The sequence below is a fragment of the Larimichthys crocea genome, chromosome XII, assembly GCF_000972845.2.
Source record: "Larimichthys crocea isolate SSNF chromosome XII, L_crocea_2.0, whole genome shotgun sequence".
Lineage (NCBI taxonomy): Eukaryota > Metazoa > Chordata > Actinopteri > Sciaenidae > Larimichthys > Larimichthys crocea.
This window is the reverse complement of record NC_040022.1, coordinates 9,671,247-9,689,386: the sequence shown is the minus strand read 5'-3', so window position 1 is coordinate 9,689,386 and position 18,140 is coordinate 9,671,247. Positions and strand designations below refer to the sequence as shown.

General features: G+C 41.1%; 1 protein-coding gene across 2 annotated transcripts in view; it reads left to right on the top strand.

Moving 5' to 3' along the window:
• The window catches only part of col5a3a (collagen, type V, alpha 3a), a 43,225-nt gene extending 34,099 nt beyond the window's left edge, over window positions 1-9,126 (top strand). For both annotated transcript variants that reach the window (XM_027285535.1, XM_019277816.2), the window contains 20 exons: window positions 1,778-1,831; window positions 3,018-3,071; window positions 3,181-3,234; window positions 3,359-3,466; window positions 3,583-3,636; window positions 3,748-3,801; window positions 3,982-4,035; window positions 4,156-4,209; window positions 4,310-4,417; window positions 4,550-4,603; window positions 4,742-4,795; window positions 4,891-4,998; window positions 5,089-5,142; window positions 6,140-6,175; window positions 6,601-6,654; window positions 6,744-7,038; window positions 7,286-7,398; window positions 7,568-7,636; window positions 8,482-8,715; window positions 8,956-9,126. In XM_027285535.1, coding sequence (XP_027141336.1) covers window positions 1,778-1,831; window positions 3,018-3,071; window positions 3,181-3,234; window positions 3,359-3,466; window positions 3,583-3,636; window positions 3,748-3,801; window positions 3,982-4,035; window positions 4,156-4,209; window positions 4,310-4,417; window positions 4,550-4,603; window positions 4,742-4,795; window positions 4,891-4,998; window positions 5,089-5,142; window positions 6,140-6,175; window positions 6,601-6,654; window positions 6,744-7,038; window positions 7,286-7,398; window positions 7,568-7,636; window positions 8,482-8,715; window positions 8,956-9,102 — 1,812 coding nt within the window. In that variant the 3' untranslated portion in view covers window positions 9,103-9,126. The remainder of the gene's footprint in view (window positions 1-1,777; window positions 1,832-3,017; window positions 3,072-3,180; window positions 3,235-3,358; window positions 3,467-3,582; window positions 3,637-3,747; window positions 3,802-3,981; window positions 4,036-4,155; window positions 4,210-4,309; window positions 4,418-4,549; window positions 4,604-4,741; window positions 4,796-4,890; window positions 4,999-5,088; window positions 5,143-6,139; window positions 6,176-6,600; window positions 6,655-6,743; window positions 7,039-7,285; window positions 7,399-7,567; window positions 7,637-8,481; window positions 8,716-8,955) is intronic.
• Window positions 9,127-18,140: the final 9,014 nt, after the last annotated feature.

Here is an 18,140-nt window from a genome sequence, read left to right as displayed (position 1 = left end):
AGGAAATTTTATTTTTTAATAGTCTAAACAAAAGTGTTAGTGAACTAAATAGAGGTGCAGAATAGAAATGACTAGATAATTACAAAAAGTACAGGTTTGTAAAGGTTAAGGGTATCAGCAGTCTATGAACTATAACTGAAACAGTCACAACCCACCGCAGCTCTTTAAAATTGAATTAGTGCCACCTATTTAGTTTGTTAGCACCAGCTGTGCTGATTCTGCTACCCTTTTTCTCTGCAGATAATCATTAACTGGCAGAGGTCTTGACTGAGGTTCAGTCTGCTTTGTGAGACTGCTGGACAAAAATTAAGATCAACTCATTTAAAACAAGAAATGTAGCTACTCTGCTCCCAGACTACAGTATATGAGCCTAGAGCTCATTCCATTGTAATGGACTCTTGACAAAGCAATGAACATCCCACATTAGCTCTGCTAAGTGACTGTCCTTAGCAGTTAACTTTATGCAAACTAGTCAGCCATATTACTGTGGCATGTAACATATACTGTGTCATTATGCTGGCTATGACAAAATACAACCTTAGGCTAAAACACACACACTCTCCAGTCAACTGCTCTGCTAATTCTGTTTCCCATATCTCTACTGCATGTCTGTTGGCACTATCTTTCTGTCTCTGTTAAATGATATCCAAAATAATAATGGCAAAAAGAAAAAAGCTATAACATCCCCAAGATATCTTTTTAATGCGTGGTGGCTCTTCAAGGCTGAGCATGAATGATGAAATAGACCATAACTTCATGTGCAAGAAAGACGAGCCAGAGAATGAAGAGGTGGTCCTGCATGTAAAAGGAAGAAAAAGATAAAAAAAGAAAAAAGAGAGAGTGACAGAAAGGAGGCAGCAGAGCAATGGAGTGGAGGGAAGAGGCGGGGCACTGATTGTGAGCAGGAAGACAGTGTGACAGCTGCTAATCAGATTAGCCTCAGCCTTGGCTGTCTAATGAGCATCCTCCTTTGTGACAGTCATCTCACAGCGCTGTCAGCCATGAACACACGCTCAACAAGATTCTCTATAGCCCCTCTTCTCCACAGCCAGATTAGGGAGGGAATGCATCAGAATGGAACCAAAAAACAAAAGAGAGTGTGAAAGAGAGGAGAGCAGAGATGCTGAGGAGTCAGTGGGGAAGTTTCATTCATGTGTGAGCGTTGCGGATCACAGAATTCTCCCCTCTAATGCTGAAGTATCTCTACGCCAGAAGGATATGTGTTTCCTCTAGTCTCACACAGCCTCTCTCTGGGCAGATTGTCTGTCTTTCTGTCTCAGTGTCTTTACAACACAAGGCTCCCTCCAAGACTTCAGAGTGATTCAGAGCACAGCTCAACATCTACTCAACTGAAACTGAAGGCGAGCACAGTAAGGATTAATTGCTTGGCACTCTCTTGAGCTGCACAGAAAAGTCAAATCACATGCCGTCACTGTGGCTGATAGAATATGGTCTTGCACATCACAGGCTAGAGGTTTGTTATTAATAAGAGAGAATAAGAGAGGCGTTGGAGGGGATTCAGAGCCTGTGTCATATTGAGGGTAATGACCTGTCTGGACGTCTTCATCATGTCACTACGATAATGATCATAGATACTGGGGCCATTGCATAAGCAATCCACCATGGGCTGACTTCTAACTCTTATTTAATTTAAAAGGCACCAACCAGCCCCTAGCTTACACTCACTTTGTATATCTCTGTGTGTTTTATTGATCCAGTATATCCTTATTGTCTGCAGTGGGATAGTAATGAAAACATTTAATTTTTCTCTCCACAGGGGCCTCCAGGACAACATGGCCCACGAGGCCCTCAGGGGCCCATTGGGGGAGAGGTAGAGTGCAGCATGACTTTTTTATTTATTTCTGTAAATCTGTGGTAAATTTGTTGAAACAATAGATGCACCCGCACAAACCATTTAATTTGGTAATGCTAGCATGAACAGCATTATCTAATTATAATGTTTGAATACATTTTCATACTTTCTTTCTGTCAGATTTTGGTCTGATTTCCTTGCATTTTAACATAATTTATGGAAATGTCATGCAAATTTATTTTTTGTTTATTAAATGTGTTCCAAAATCTTTCACAAATGCAAATTGGAAAATACACTATTGGAGTTCTGATATTTTCAAATGATGGTAGTTGCATGTCTCTGGGACTCATGAAGAAAACATGATGATATATGTGCTTTGGAATCAAGAACACTTTCAATTTACATCTCAGTATCCTTGCACACCACAGATACTTCATATTTTACAGCCACTCATCTCTTCATATATAGTCTCTTCGTTTGAACACTCATTGCCACAGACCCTCCACTGCTTTTGAAATTTGAATTATTAAATAGTATTAGGATATAATCCCTCGGAGAGAGTTATATTTACCACTCTATGAATCATTAAGAAGTATTAGACTATCATCCCTGAGAGGCAGTTATATTTACCTCTAGTAATGGCCACCTCTCCACAGCTTCACCAACCGGTCAATTATTCAGCAGTGAACAGTGTGTGAGCCATGCTAGTGCTTCATCACAGGAAGCATGAAAATACAGTAGTGCAGAGATGGTGGGATTCATAAATGGATTGATAAAGGGAATAGTGGAAAAGACTCAAATGGAGTGGGAGGTGGCATGTGAGGGAAGCAGCTGGCAGCAGAAGCTCAGTAGTAGTGCATGGCTGTACTCAGCTCCAATGCTGGTGCACTCTACTGAAGACTCAAGACAAACTCACTGACATACATGCATGCACACTAACACACATGCTCATGCACTAACAAACGAGCAAACAAACTGATAGAAGGGAAAAAGCACCTACTGACAGATAGCAAGCCTGACAAAATTTTGCTTGTGTTGTTATAATTCTGTTCCAGTTTTCAGTGAACAGAACTGCTGGCAAACAAAACAGGAAAAAGAAAATACTGCACCAAGAACATGATTTTCAAAAATTAAATTAATATTTCAAACTTGCCTTTATTTTGTGATATTTTAGTTCAAGCTTTTCTCTCTCCTCTTGCTACAGGGTCCAGCAGGAATGCCTGGTGGTGTTGGTCAGCCTGGACTTGTTGGAGAGAAGGTCAGCATTTCCCATTAACAGCTGCACAGCTAGTGCATGTGCACAGTAGAACGGGGTGTGTGTGTCGTGTGGTGTGTTTTTATCTTACTGAAATGTAATTCTCTACCAGGGTGAAGATGGAGAAGCTGGAGACCCTGGGTCAGCTGGAGAGCTTGGCATTGCTGTGAGTCATGTTCTATTCATTTCCATCTCTCCTTATCTCCTTCCTGTCTCGCTCAGTTTTGTCCTTTCTTCGCTGTCTCTCATCGCCATTTCATTGATCGTTATTTCATATGCTGGTGTCTCAGGGTGCTAAAGGCGATGTGGGCGAGAAGGGTGACTCTGGCCCTCCTGGCGCAGCTGGGCCTACAGGACCCAGAGGAATACCAGGGGAGGACGGATCCAAAGGCAACCTTGTGAGTCTTTGTCTCTCTGGATCAGTGCTTTTTTCTTGCCGTGGTTAAGTCAGTCTGCCTGTTAATGCATCACCATGTACAGTATATGATAGTCTGTAACTCACTGTTGCCCATAGGGCCCTATTGGTTTCCCTGGAGATTCAGGAGCCCCTGGAGAAGCTGGTGTCAATGTGAGTATTGTTGTTATTATTATTGTTATTATTATTGTATTGTTACCAGTCATTTGTCATTAATGGATTGTTTTTCTATACATATTATATTGCCATTTCTTCTATATTTAGGGAGCAGATGGTGGACCAGGACCTAAAGGAGACAATGGAGAACCTGGCAAAGCTGTAAACAGTGATTTTTTTCCACTTACTGCACATTTTGAACACTGGTAGCTCTTGAATACCTAGCAGAAGTCATTATTCTCTGTAATATATAGTAGGTTTGCTTGTTCATCATTACTTTTCTGGAACTAGGTGGAAATGTGTTTCTGTTTTAACTTTAATGTCTTTTTCTGTTCTGTGCAGGGACCACCAGGAGCCTCTGGAGAGCCAGGTCCTACAGGACCTCCTGGACGGAGGGTGGGCTTAGCATATTTAAATATGCATTTGTGTGCATCCATGTATATGTAATTATATGTGTGTTTGTTTGTAGTTAAATTCTTACTATTATCTCAGCAACATTGTCTTTGTCAACCACAGGGTCATATAGGTGCTGCAGGAAAAGAAGGGAAGCAGGGCATGAAGGGAGCCAAGGTACGGATAATGACTGGCACTGAGCTCCATGGTTGTGCATGGAGCCTTCCAAAATTCTGATCTATTCTGACCAGTCTGTGTTTGTCCCTCTGTTCTGTAGGGGACAACAGGATCCCATGGTCCAGTTGGGAAGACAGGCCCAGTGGGACCCCAAGGGCATCCAGGAAGGTCTGGCCCAGAAGGTCTTCGAGGCATTCCAGGTCCAGGGGTCAGTACACACCCTGAAGCAAACATGCTGACAGTCAGCAGAATTTGCACATTAAGTCCTGTTTGTGTTTGCATTTAATCAGTGGTTCAGCATACTGCAAGATGACCTTTAAATCATATGTTTATTTTCTAGGGTGAACAAGGGTTAAATGGACCACCAGGACAAACTGGACCACCAGGACCAATTGTAAGATTCTCATATTTATATTAAATTAGAGGGGGAAGTTGGGACATGTATAATAATAAGTCAGGATTCCCAGCACAACCAAACCATATTTCATCTACTGCAGCATTTGCTAACTCATACATCTCACACTGTTAACAGGGACCACCTGGACTTCCAGGATTAAAAGGAGACCCTGGAAACAAGGGAGATAAAGTGAGTGTTTAGCCCTTGAGTGGGAAAACACTCCATACCAGTCAAACCAGTAAACCCTGGAAAACAATGATTATGAACCATGTCTATGTCTGCAGGGTCATGGTGGGTTGATTGGTCTAATTGGCCCCCCGGGAGAACCTGGTGAGAAGGGAGACAGAGGCCTGCCAGGGAACCAGGGTACACAAGGGCCTAAAGGAGATGAGGTGTTTATCTTTGCAACATCATGCATCTCATACCTTTCCACACAAAGAAAGTTCAGTTCACTAACAAGATGTACTTGTCCTTAAATCTAGGGTACAGCTGGCTTACGTGGTCCCACTGGCCCTCCAGGACCACCTGGACTCTCAGTAAGTAACCTAGGTGTTAGAAAAATATTATTTTCAATGAGTAATGTATAACCAATTACATTTTCAGTTATGTTGCTGTAATGTATGCTGGTCCTAAAATATTTTTGACAATGACCATGAAGCAGTAATCATCAGCAGACATTGTTGCATGCTTGCTCCTTGTTGCATTGATAAAGTCCATGTTGTTTTAATAGTTTTAATGTAAGACAGGCTATGATAAACCTTTCAACCAAACGGCTTCATCACTGACTGATGCTCAACGCAACAAGTGATGCATGGAAATTGCACACCATTGCTACCTTTGATAAAAAATGAACTTCCTCATTCTTACAGTGGAGAGCTGAAACCTGGTGGTGTGTGTCTGAAAACCAATATATATGTACAGTATATACAGTATATATAACCAGACAATAGTTTAAAATAATAATTGTTTATTTGCCCACATGACGTGCTCAGATGAAGTGATATGTGCTCTGCTGTATTTTGTTAATGCAGACATAAATGCCATTGACATTTGTATAAAGAATGCAACTTCCAATCTTAAGCTATTCTTTTGAAAAGAGAAGAACAGAGGGGTTCTTCGAGACTTCTAGATATTGTCTCTCACTTAAAGACATCACCAAGTACAGACATTTTTCTATAACTTTGGTGCAAATTGTCTGATCTAATAATCAGTGAAACAAAATAAAACAAATTCTTAGTTAAAGGTCTTATAATATTTGTATCTCACAGATTTATCTGATGATTCTATCTGCAAAGAGCGAAGCACCACTTCTATCTAGAGATCATACAGTCCTGTTATTACTCATTGTTACTCAAAAATGAAACTAATAATTTTGACCATAACCTGCCATTTCGCTATGCAGGTGTCTGATTTTCCATTGAATAGCTGATTAATATTTTACAGTTCTTACTTGAATAAACACTTGCATTTTCGAAGCTCTAATAGCTTTTATCCTTCTACTGCTTACTTACTCCTCCCCCTCTCCACTCATAGGGTGCAGCTGGTGAGAAAGGATCGAAAGGAGAAATCGTAAGTCCAGTAATCTGTCTTTATTTATACATCGCCATTCCTATAGTCACACCTCAGCTTGGTTAGCAGCTGCTGGAAACATATGCTGGGGAAGATGGTTTAAATGCACCATGCTCCATAATTATAATGCTCTACTGTGTTTTCTGCATGTCTTTGGAACTAAAAGCCTTCTGTACATTCTTGTGTATGATTTTTCCATTGGGCCCTTTTAATAGGATTTAGTTCTGGTGTGTGTGATGAAAACTACTATAGTGTATCTTGAGAGCCAAGGCTTTGACCATAGAGTGCTGATGCACACAGCTGGATAATCCTATAAAGCAAAAGCCATATCTGCCTGGATAAAGCTAGGATTTATCCAAGTGGTGTGAGTGAGGCTCCAGGTGAGACATGATTGACACAAAGTTTTGTCTTCTTCTATTCTCCAGGGTGTTGTTGGTCCCAGAGGAGATCGAGGCCTTGCTGGCCCCCCAGGACCCCCAGTGAGTGATCAATGATCCACATCATGACCTACTCAGTGCTAGCTCTGTCCTATTCCTTTCCCTTGCTCACCTCTCTGTACTACCTCCAGGGACCCCCTGCGACAATGATCGAGCCCCTTCCTATCAGGGAGGGGAGACGGAAGAGACGAAGACACTCTGATTGGAGAGCAGGAGCAGCTCCATCCAAAGAGGAGGATGTGGATATAGAGGAGTTCCTTCAGGGAGATCAGCCTCTGGAGGATGCTGAGGGAATGGAAGAAGTCTTTGCTACCCTGTCTTCCATGAAAACAGAAGTAGAGGTGATGAGGAGGCCCCTGGGAACCTTTGAGAGTCCTGCACGGACCTGCAAAGAGCTCTTGATGGTCCAACCTGACTACAAAGATGGTTAGCAAAGACAGTAGTTCATTGCTGACGCCCATTTCACCACCCTGAAAATGTTATCCAAGTAAAAACAGTCCAGGGGAAACTGGACAACTTCAAATATGCATACATCCTCTAACATGCACACTTTTCAATTCAAAACACTGTTTAATGTTTCACCAGCTGCCTGCTGTCACCTTGTTAACCTACATGTGTTCATTATATCAGCATCCAGTGCTTGATTGATGTCCTTTCTCTGTGCACTTTGTAGGTGACTACTGGATTGATCCTAACCAGGGTTGTCACAGAGACTCCATCAAGGTCTACTGTAACTTCACAGCTGATGGAGAGACATGTCTCTACCCTGACAAGAGGATTGAGATGGTAAGTCTGCAATATCTTGCTGTCAGCCTTTACAAAGCTCACGTCGTCATATTACATCAGAGCACAAAACACTGCCTATATCCCTTGAGCCTAAAACTTTACTCAACATCTCCCTCCCTCCCCCTCTCTCTCTCTGTCTGTCTCTCTCCGTCTCTCTCTCTCCCTCTAGGTGAAATTAGCAGCGTGGAACAAAGAGAAGCCAGGAAGCTGGTATAGCCAATACAGGAAAGGCAAGCAGGTACAAACAAAAATAAATAAAATCAAACCTCACCTCCTACCATTAATCTCAGTTTGCTTCAGATGCCAGACAGTCTTTTTCAGCTAAATTACTCATCCTAATTGAGAACGTGTGAATGATATTCATGCATGTGATTGAGGTGCAAGCATGTGTGTGCGTTGACATGAATGTGTAGACATGCGTGCGTGTGCATCCATGTGCATGTTATTTTGTTATTTGTAAATCAACGCATCATATAATGATATTAATTTATTAGACCGTGTGCAATGAGAGAGTTGATTTGCTAGCAGTTGATTTCAGCAGTCGGAATGACTCACACAAAGGCTTTGGCAGCTCTGTCTCCTTGAGTAGCATTCAGGGCAGCACGCTCAGAGCACTGGCCTTTCATGTGCACCTGATCAGAGGTCTCATAACCCTCTCAGATAATCACAGAGCTGCCAGCACAATTGCAATTCGCTGACTTTCTCACACGGAGTCCTTGAATCTGTTGGATTTTTTTTTCTTAGCGTAATTTCCCTACTTCCTATTTTACTTTCATTGGCTGTTCTGATTGTGAAGAGAAGTTCCTCTAACTTTTTCACCCTTGATTATGTAAAATTCCATCATCAACACAAGCTGATGGGAGACTTGTAATTTCATATTTGTCTGACAGATTATAGGCTCAGACATGTTTTCTGTGGCTTCATCTCTTTGAGAGAAACCCTGCTTTTGTGTATTTTCTTCTCGCTCAGTGGGATTTTGTATTATTTAACGGTACAGCCGAAGGTTTAAACTTGTGGCTACAGTAAATATTATATTTCTCTGCCGATGTAGTACACTAATATCAATGTTTCTGTGTCATCCAGTTCTCCTACAATGACAGGGATGGGAACCCTGTACATGTAGTTCAGCTGACCTTCCTGAAACTACTGAGTGCCACGGCCAAGCAGAGCTTCACCTACACCTGCCAGAACTCAGCAGGCTGGTTTGACAGCACCTCCCGCTCTTATCAGCATGCCCTCCGCTTCCGGGGCAGCAATGATGAGGAGCTGACACAAGCCAAAAGCCCCTTCATCAATGCTGTGCACGATGGATGCCAGGTCAGTGCAGGGACATGCCATGGCAAGAGACCAACTGGAAAGATAAGATTTAGCTCTAATGAAACTAATGTGTTTATCACTTGTGTTAACTATGGTCAGCTGGTGATTTAACGAGTGGCTAGCCATCAACTCACTGGCTAGAGTAGGGATTTAAGCCAAAGTGAGTAGGAAGAGATAGTCAGTCGAATTAGTCAATTTAAGCCAAGCAAATTCTAATGGCTTTCATTTTTTCTCTTTCAGCTCCGCAAAGGTCAGGAAAGGACTGTTCTAGAGATTGACTCCCCCTCTGCAGAGCTGCTTCCTATTATAGATGTGGCTCCAGCAGATTTTGGCAACAGCAATCAGAAGTTTGGATTCCAAGTTGGACGAGTATGCTTTAATGGTTAACATCTTGCCAGCAACAAACAAACAGAAAAAAAGACATACAGCTAATTTTCAGTAAAAGAAACTGGACTTTTACCACTGCCCCAAGCAATATTTATTGTATTATGTTCCTGTATGTGGTGGGTTTGTGGTATATTATTTAAGACTCTTCAACAGCCATGTTCTTTGGCTTTACAACAATGAGAAGAATGTCGAGAAAGAGGATATTCAGCAGTGGGAACAAAGCACATTTACCAAAGGGAAACATTCCAGTAAATATATTTAATTTTAAGTGTTTTGTGTTCTTTTTCTCTCACTGTTTGAGTGTGTTGTATCCTCCAGAATTGTAAGGACTGCACCACTTGATGATGACCACTTATAAACAAGACAGATTGGTCCGATTATGGAAAGGAGACAGTCTGTCATTCTGTGGTATGGGTCAGTTAAGTGTGACTTTTCAGACAATGGATGAACTAGTAGCTACCTAATGTTTTACATAGACTGTGACTGAATAAGTCAGAGACGCAGTCATACTCATTTGCATGCTCAAATTTCACTATAATGACAATTGAATAGCAGTTGTGAACTAGCCTAGCATATATTAATTCCAGACAAGCATAGTAATTAATTTCTGGTGTGCTGGAATGATAAATTGTCCTTTTTACCCTTCATTTCCAGTTTGCTCAGTGAATTACCTTGATTAGTATTCAATAGGTGTAGCTAGTTATTGAACCCGACACTTACTTGAACGGATAAGGTTGTTCCCTCTGTTGGACTGCTTCCCTCCATGGGCTTAATAATACACTTTTTGAGCCCTCCATGTTCCCAAGGACTACAGTACTGTATATGCCAGAATAACATCTTTTCCACTGTGGTATATACTTACTATGACATACCTCAGCAACTAGGTTGGGGATATATCAGCGAGAGCATGTTGATTATTATGTTCTCTAGTCTTAACTGCAGCCCTTTATACCAAGAGACGCATCTCTTGAAAGCATTTTATAATTGCTAGCATAGCCTGTTTTCACATTTCTGCATTACTCAGAGGTTTTTGTTTTTCAGTTTTGTTCATATGTTTGAATTTCAACAGAATATGTTGCTATTCATGTGACATTTGTTCTTCAGTGGTGCTAAAGATCATTCTTTTGTTTTTGTGTCACTATGTTTGTATGTCTCTGTGGGCAGGATTATTGGACTAGAGAGGATGAGGGTTATTGCTCTTTCAGCAGGACGAAACGCCCTTAGAGGCTGGGGACTAGTCTACTGTGTTTTTTGCACATCTTCTGGCTGATTGTGCTAATTTCACAGGGCCAGTGAACGGAGGTTAGGGACAGTTTAGAGCAATGTGGTTGATCACTTTAAAGGGAAAATCCACTCTTAAACCAAATTTACAGTTTGCAGTTCCACTTTCAGATAAATCTTGAAAAAAAAAATCTTGAGGAATTGATGCATTGAAAATGTTTTAATGTTTCTTTCAAATTAGGTTTGAACTGTGAAACAGAAATCGTCCCCACATTCCAGTAAAATGACCATTGGTGTTAATATAGTGCCTTGTTCCATTATCCTGTCTGTGGAGCAACTCTAGAATTAGTTTTTAGATTACAATATTGCTGCAGTCTGTCAGCTTAAACAGAGACTTCTTCAAATGAATAAATAGAGCTCTGAAATATTATTGAATTGTATATGAATTCTATTTTATTGTTGATTTCATAATGCTCTGTCTACCTCCTCCGACTCAAACAGTAGACTGTGTGCCCAGTATGTGTAATTATGCATTTCACTTCTGGTGTTACTTTTTCTATAGCATTTAAACGTTCAAGTAATTAACGCCTCTCTTCCTGTCCCATCCTGCACTGCCCCTCCTGTGTATAGTTTGTTGTACTAATTTTATATACTGTACAGTTATTCTGAGGACTTTATGAGCAGTAACCTGTTGCCTGAATGAAAAACAAATGTATTTGTCAAAAATTGAATGGTGCGAATAAAAAAAGATAAGAAATCAGTCTGTTTTCTTTTTCCTCTCCAGACCCATACAGGCGGGTTAGAAACAACATACATGAGACCATTTGGAGGTCTGCAATGTCCAGTCAGAGGGTAATAAACAAACAAGGCTCTTCATTACCAACTAGTTCTGCAACATTCCCTCAACAAGCATGCAATCAGCATCCCCACACAGCCAATGTAATCAAGTCTGATTTGCTCCCCAGTTCATTTGTTTCAATTAGCCCTGTTTCAGTCCTCAAGAGGGAAAGTGGAGAGGAGAGAGAGAGGTGAGGGAAGGATGGAAGGATGGATGGTTAAAAGAAAAATGGAGGTCATAAATGAAATAGCTGAGGATAAGAAATGCAGCCATAGAGATTTGTTGTTGGTGGCGGAGGTAGCCAGAGCTGAGTTGATGGATATTTATGTGAGACAGACAAAAACAAAGTCCCAGTGACTATTTTTAACCAGTGTCTGATTCTAAACAATTTCATTGTCCCTATTTCACATAACCCCTCTCTCTGTCTCTCTACTTATCTCAGTTGCTCCTACAAACACAAAATACAGACAATAATTGCTTTTTGCAGCATTCGTGCAGACTGTGCATAGATAGCACACACACACACACACACACACACACACACACGCACACACACGCACACACTGTGACACTGTAAAGCCTATTCTCTTGCACACTTTAAAGTACAAGGCACTCATCCCCTTTGGGGCCCATTGTTCAAGGTTAGCGTCAATGGCAGAATAAAGGTTACCATGTTATTTTTTCTCTTTTCTCCTCTCTTCCACTCAATTGAATTTTAAACACACTAAGCTCTTGACCAGGAAAGGTCATCTGTTGCCACTACCCCAGAATAATGATCAAGCAGAAGAGCAGTGTGACTATCAATATGGTATTTCCACAGTATGCCCTTTTCCCCTGCTCACATTCCACTGTAGTGCCCACCATTCCTGTGACATTGTCTCTCCAAAGTCTTCTCTTTCTTCTGCTGAGAGCTGAACCTTTCATAGATAGCATCATTACAGTCCAATACAACTATTATCTCCATTAAGAATTGAAAACCTTCCCAAAAATAAACCCTCAGAATTAAGTTGTCAAATATGACAATCATTTTGAAACGATAACAGAGATAAATCAGCTTGAGCAAAATCATTTAAAAGAAACCTTCATTCGGGTGATCCTGGAATTTGTCTTTGTGAACGCTTGTGGAAATGTCATGAAAATGCAATTCCTATTTCATGTTCACAAATACAAACATGCAACATACGTACAACAAATCTGTTAAATCCATGTGTGTAAAAAGATAAATTTACTAGTATCACTCCTGTTGTATCGAGAGGGTGGCACACGACACCTAATGCATTCCATGAGCTATGCTCTTGGCCAACTCGTTGGTGTTCACGGCTATTTCATCAATGATCTGAGCAGAGCTGTGGGTCTATGGTTGGCACTGATGAGCTTCTTTATGGCCTGGGAGTACATTAGCGTAACTCACAGGCAGGAGGATCCTTAGTTGCTGCATATTGGAAACAAGATTGTCTCTCTCTTTTTTTATCTTGCTGGTTCCCCCTCTCTTGCTCTTCTCACATCTCTGTGATTACTTTAGAGCTAAAAATTTTAAAGATATTTCTTTGTTGTATGTTGACTGTCTAGTCTCCCCTATACACCTTTCTCTAGTATTCCTTGTCCTCATCTCTTTTCCTGTGACACTGATTGTAACTAAGACAAACGTGTCACAAAGTCACATTGAAAAATTGTTCAGATTAAAAAAAGAGAATCAGTGGATATCTACATTTCCAGAAATACAGGGACATTCCCTTGGTTTCAACATATCCAACCAAATCCAGATGTTGAATCACAGTGGATAACCACAGACATTATTTTCCATGTCACTGATGTGTGTATGAGTGTGCAAGCTGCTCTCAGTTTTGTATCTTGTACTGTACAAGTGCCAGGGAATAACTTGGATCATCTGTAGCTTGTGCTGAACATGCTGCTTGATGTGTAGGTCTTGTATATGTGTGTCTGTGTGGGTATGTGAAATCATAAGCATTTGTGGCTGAGCAGGCGTGCTCTTATTAGTGTGCATGCAAGCACCTCTCCTGCCAGGTCCCATCCACAGTTCCTTTATCTCAGGAAGGGTGGGGGGAATCATTTTGCAGATGCCTTTTCCATCAAAGGCGCTTATCGACAAAGCTAACATTAGTAAAGCAGTTTGAAAAATGACTTGAAGGCGAGGGATGGCAATAGAAATCCCTGGGTGAGTGGACAAGGAGCAGGATAACATTCAAAAGCCCAAGGCCCTGTGTGTCTGGGAGTGTCAGATGATTATTTGACTGACAGAAAGCCCAGATTCAAATGCACAGCTTGAGACCTCTGCTTCCACCAACACACACATCCTACTACTAATTTTCTGTCTGCAGCAGCTCTCAGTGTCCACCACCACCACAGCCACAACCATGTCATCCCCACTTAACTTAGTCCTCGGTAAAAGGAGGACTGTGTTGTCTGCAAGCTCCCCTAGACAGCGAAAGTAATCAGTCGTGTCTTATTTACCACAGTGGGAGAGGGACATGCAGAGGAACAGAAGGATGAGAAAAGGTAGCATGCAGGAAGAAAGCGAGAGAGAAAGAGAGAGTGGCATTCACTATGCCTATGTTGTATGAATCACTCAGGCCTTTTTAAACATGCATGCTGTTCATAAATCCAAGGCTGAGAGTGTTAATGAACAAACTTACCCCTGATCAGGAAAACAGGAGGACTAACCACATGGGATCTGTATTTGGCTTTGTGTGCATGCGCATGTGTGTGTGTGTGTGTGTGTGTGAGAGTTTATGATTTGTTAGTGAGTGAGAGTAAGCGAGTGAGTGAGAGAGAGTGGTAACTGCATGACCCCATCGCTCAATAGAGATGATTTTTTCCCATAAATCAGACGAGGCAGCAGGGGAAAGAGTGCGAGAGAGACAGAGACTGAGTGTTCACTGGTTCAGACCTCAGTTGAAAAGCCAAGGAAACTAATCGTTTCCATTCACCTCGATGAGTCGGGCTGCTCTCGCCTGTGGTCCTGAATGCAAAAAATATCCTCTTCTCCTCTTCATCTCTCATTCCATCCCTCCTCCATCCCTTTTTCCTGTTACTCTCCTTCCTCTTTCCCTTCCTTTTCGTCCCTCTTCCTCTCTGAATGATTGCCATGTCCTGTATCAGTTCCTGTTGCGGCACTGACATGGTAGTTATTCTATTACAGAGAATCAGATGTGGCAGAATTTCATGGGCACCTGGGCACATAAATCTTGCAAGCCAGTGGTGAACTGCAGAGAAAGCAGAGCTTGTTGTGTGACAGAGGAGGAAAGAACCCTTATTTAGTCTCAAGAGAGATATGGACAAAATACATTATTTGAAGGTACTGAAACTCCTATACTGATTTGAGACTGCAATATGTTTTCTGTCACATGCTTAATTGAAAATGTTGTATAATCTCTGTACTTATACCAGCAAAATGGATCAGGTAATCAATACACTTGCTGAGAGGATAAAGTGCATTCCTTTCTCTCCACTTTGTCGGTGCAACTGCTGGCAACGTTTGAATTATGCTTTCATATGTTTCACTGTAATGAGTACAATTGGGCCTGACTCTGCTGCTCTTCAATAATTCAGAACCAACCTGAGACATGAAGCAATATTCTGAATCTGCAATCTGGAATTATTCCTGCAGTCACTCGTTTTTCTATGTCTGTCTTTTTCACTAACTGTGATTCGCTCTTTCAGACCGGCTTTTCTTTTTTTTTATATACTGTGTACTCACTGCAGTAAAGATCCATGCCCTTTCTTTATCCGACTCGTACATGCAATACAATGTATGGTCACACAAAAGTGTATTGGTGCCTTTAATTTGGTTCAAGGTGAAATGTTAGGCACAGAAGCAATGGCTGTATCATGATATTAATAACTTTTTTTTTTTTACACTCAATCTGTCAACAGAAGACCTTAACATTAAAAAGGAAAGTTACTATTATGTTTGCCAAGGATTCCTTTAAAAAGAAAGTGCAGAAGGTTGGTGAATAGTGTATTCTACGTGTGTTACTGATAAGCTTTGACCTGTTTCTGTGGCATATAGTAGGTGAGTATAAAAAAAGAAAGGAGGCCAATGTTAACATGAAGCCACTATCATTGAGAAAATTCTTCTCGCTAGTGTTTCATTTCCTTTGACTATTCCAAATACAGTGCAGCACAAACAGAGGTCTTTAGTTATACCTCTAGTTCTATTTCCTTTAGGACACATCAAACAGCCATTTCTAGTCCCATATGCACACCTGTTTCAGCATCAGATGAAAGTGCAGCGATGTCTTGATTGAATGTTTTGCTGTGTGAATAAACCAGAACGTACTCTGTTTAAAGCAATGCTTCAATCTGAATTCCATTGAAGATGCAGGCTTCTCTGATGCCCTGTGTGTTGTTGTTTTTTTTACATCTTTACACACATGTATGAGCATTATGGTCATGTTAAAGACTGAATGTATGCTTGTGTTAGAGGGACTGTGCATGCCTATGTTGCTGCAGTGCTAATGAGAGACTAGGGGTTTCAAGGTTTCAGGTGCTGGTGCTTTGAGAGAAGAGGTGAGTGACAGGGCTCATGAATAGTGATGGCCGACAGCTGCTCATTAACCAAGAGACTGTCTGTCAGCAAGCAGGCTGCACAGCAGCCCTTCCCCTATGTGTACACGCACTTGCACATAAACACACACAGGCGTAAAAATACATACACATGCACGCAAGACCATGCAGATGTGCCCGCAACCAGCACACATACATAGAGTTCATATCTCCTTCATCTGGGTCCCCTGTGCCTTCTGTGGAGCGGAGGCTAATCCTGTCCTATCCAATCCTCCTGACAGCAAGAATGTGCCTATTACCTATGTGCTCACACCACTCCCACTGGGGGCAAGCCCCTCACTGAATATGGAAACAGTTACCAGATGTAAATTTTGAATGAGGCCTAGAGAGCAAAAGGTACAAAAGAGTAAGGCTAAATTCAGTAATAAGATATGATTTTCACTTTGTGAAGAAATGTCTACTGCCTTTATTGTCTGCCTCACTTTCATTTTGACAACCCATAATATATACATAATATATAGTACTAATACAAGTTGACCTGGATACCAAATGTACAAGTGTGTGTTTCTTTAGTTATATAATTAAGTCACGTTGCACTTCAAAATGATGGTAAATCTGTTTAAAATTGCAGAGAGGGAGTTAAAAAAAAGTCTGCAAGCCAGTAGTGGTTGGATCATCTTATAAGTATATCCCATTGTGAAACTTAGAAATCAGACCAATATACGGGCTGTATTTGGTCTGGCTAGACAATTGAGAATAATGGAGGACAATGAAAGTATGATGTGACACAGTGCTATCTAAATAACAATGACAGAAATAGAGAATAGAGAAATAGAGAATGTTTTTGAAAGGGTAATTTATCATTCCTACCAGACTCAGGTAGCTGAGGTGGTGGTCAAAATAAAAAGGAGAACCCAGTTCTTGTTGTTTTGTCTCTCTTGGTTACACAGAACCAAAATGTGAAGGGTGTCACTGACATTTCAGTTTCAAACTACAGGTGGATTTGACAGAATCTTGCCGAATGACAGATAACAAATAGCAGTGCAAACATCTACTTTGGGGGACCATCTTGACTCTATGTCTCTGCCCCTGAATTTTCTTAACACTTGCATGTCATGCATGTCAACAATCAAAGACGGCGAAGCATCATTAAAACAGTACATAATTCAGAAATACTCTCCACCTTTAATATAATCCCAAGAAATGACACCAAGTTGTGTATCAAACGTAACATATTAAAGAAACAATGATAAAAAAAAAAGTCTTTTTAAAGTCACCAGGCAAGTAAATCAGACAAACCAGAAAAGCTGAGACAGGAAGACAGGAAAGAATAAGTAAAGCAGCAGGTCATAGATATGTTGGGAAGTTTACTCTGGAACAATTTGGTGACAAATTTGTACACCCAATGCCGTGTTCCTCTACTTTCTTGTCTAATCTGTAGATGTCTCATTACCATGCTTATTATGTACAGCAGAGTGCTGTCTCCACCTTTAAGAGCAGGAGATTTAGCTAAAATATTCATATGCAAATTAGCATACAATATCACCTGAACAAATCTTTAGACTTTTTGAGCAGCCAGTAACTACCTTCCTTTGAAGAGAAATGGTGATACATGAAGACTGCTCACTCTACTTTGACTTTAGTGCTAAATATCACAGCATCTGAAAATGACTCTCAGGCTATTCCTAAAGCCAACTCCCATTTCTTGTGAGATTCAAAGCAAAGTAACAATGAGCCAGTATGCTATAGATGGCAATGCATGCGGCAGCACCTCTAGTTAAGAGCCTCTGATGGAATGCTCCTTTTGTTTGTAATCGATTGAGAGAGAAAAGCATCCACCGTGTAATTGTAGCCTCATTTGATCTCAAATAAACCATGCTGTCCTACACAAGGGAGAGAGCAGGGCAAGCATAAGCTGGAAACACCTTCATTACACCAAACACACACTCAAGCACACTTACTTCCTTGGCCTAACTCTTGCATGCACACACACACACTCGTTTGCACACTCCTTATAAATTATAACTCCCTCCCTCTGCTGGTCTGTCTTTTTCTCCAACCCCCCTCCGTGTCTTGTCTTCAATCATACTCAACAAACAACTATACACACAGGGTACACACACACACACACACACACACACACACACACACACACACACACCTACTGTACACACACACACACTCTCTCTCTGCCTATCTTGGAATGAGCCTGGGATTGATTCTAGTCACACTAGAGTGGGGCGAAATGAGCAGTCACTCTGAATAGGCAAAGGCGTCAAATAATACAGATATGAACGTCAGAGGAATAATTGAAGAAAGTGTTTTATATGTAAAAGACAGAGGAGGATGGAGTGGAATTGAATCTCAGAGAAAATGAGGAGCGGGTTGTGTCCCAGGGGACCGACTCACAATGCCTCAGCCTTGTTTGAAGAAAATAGAGGATAATTAGAGT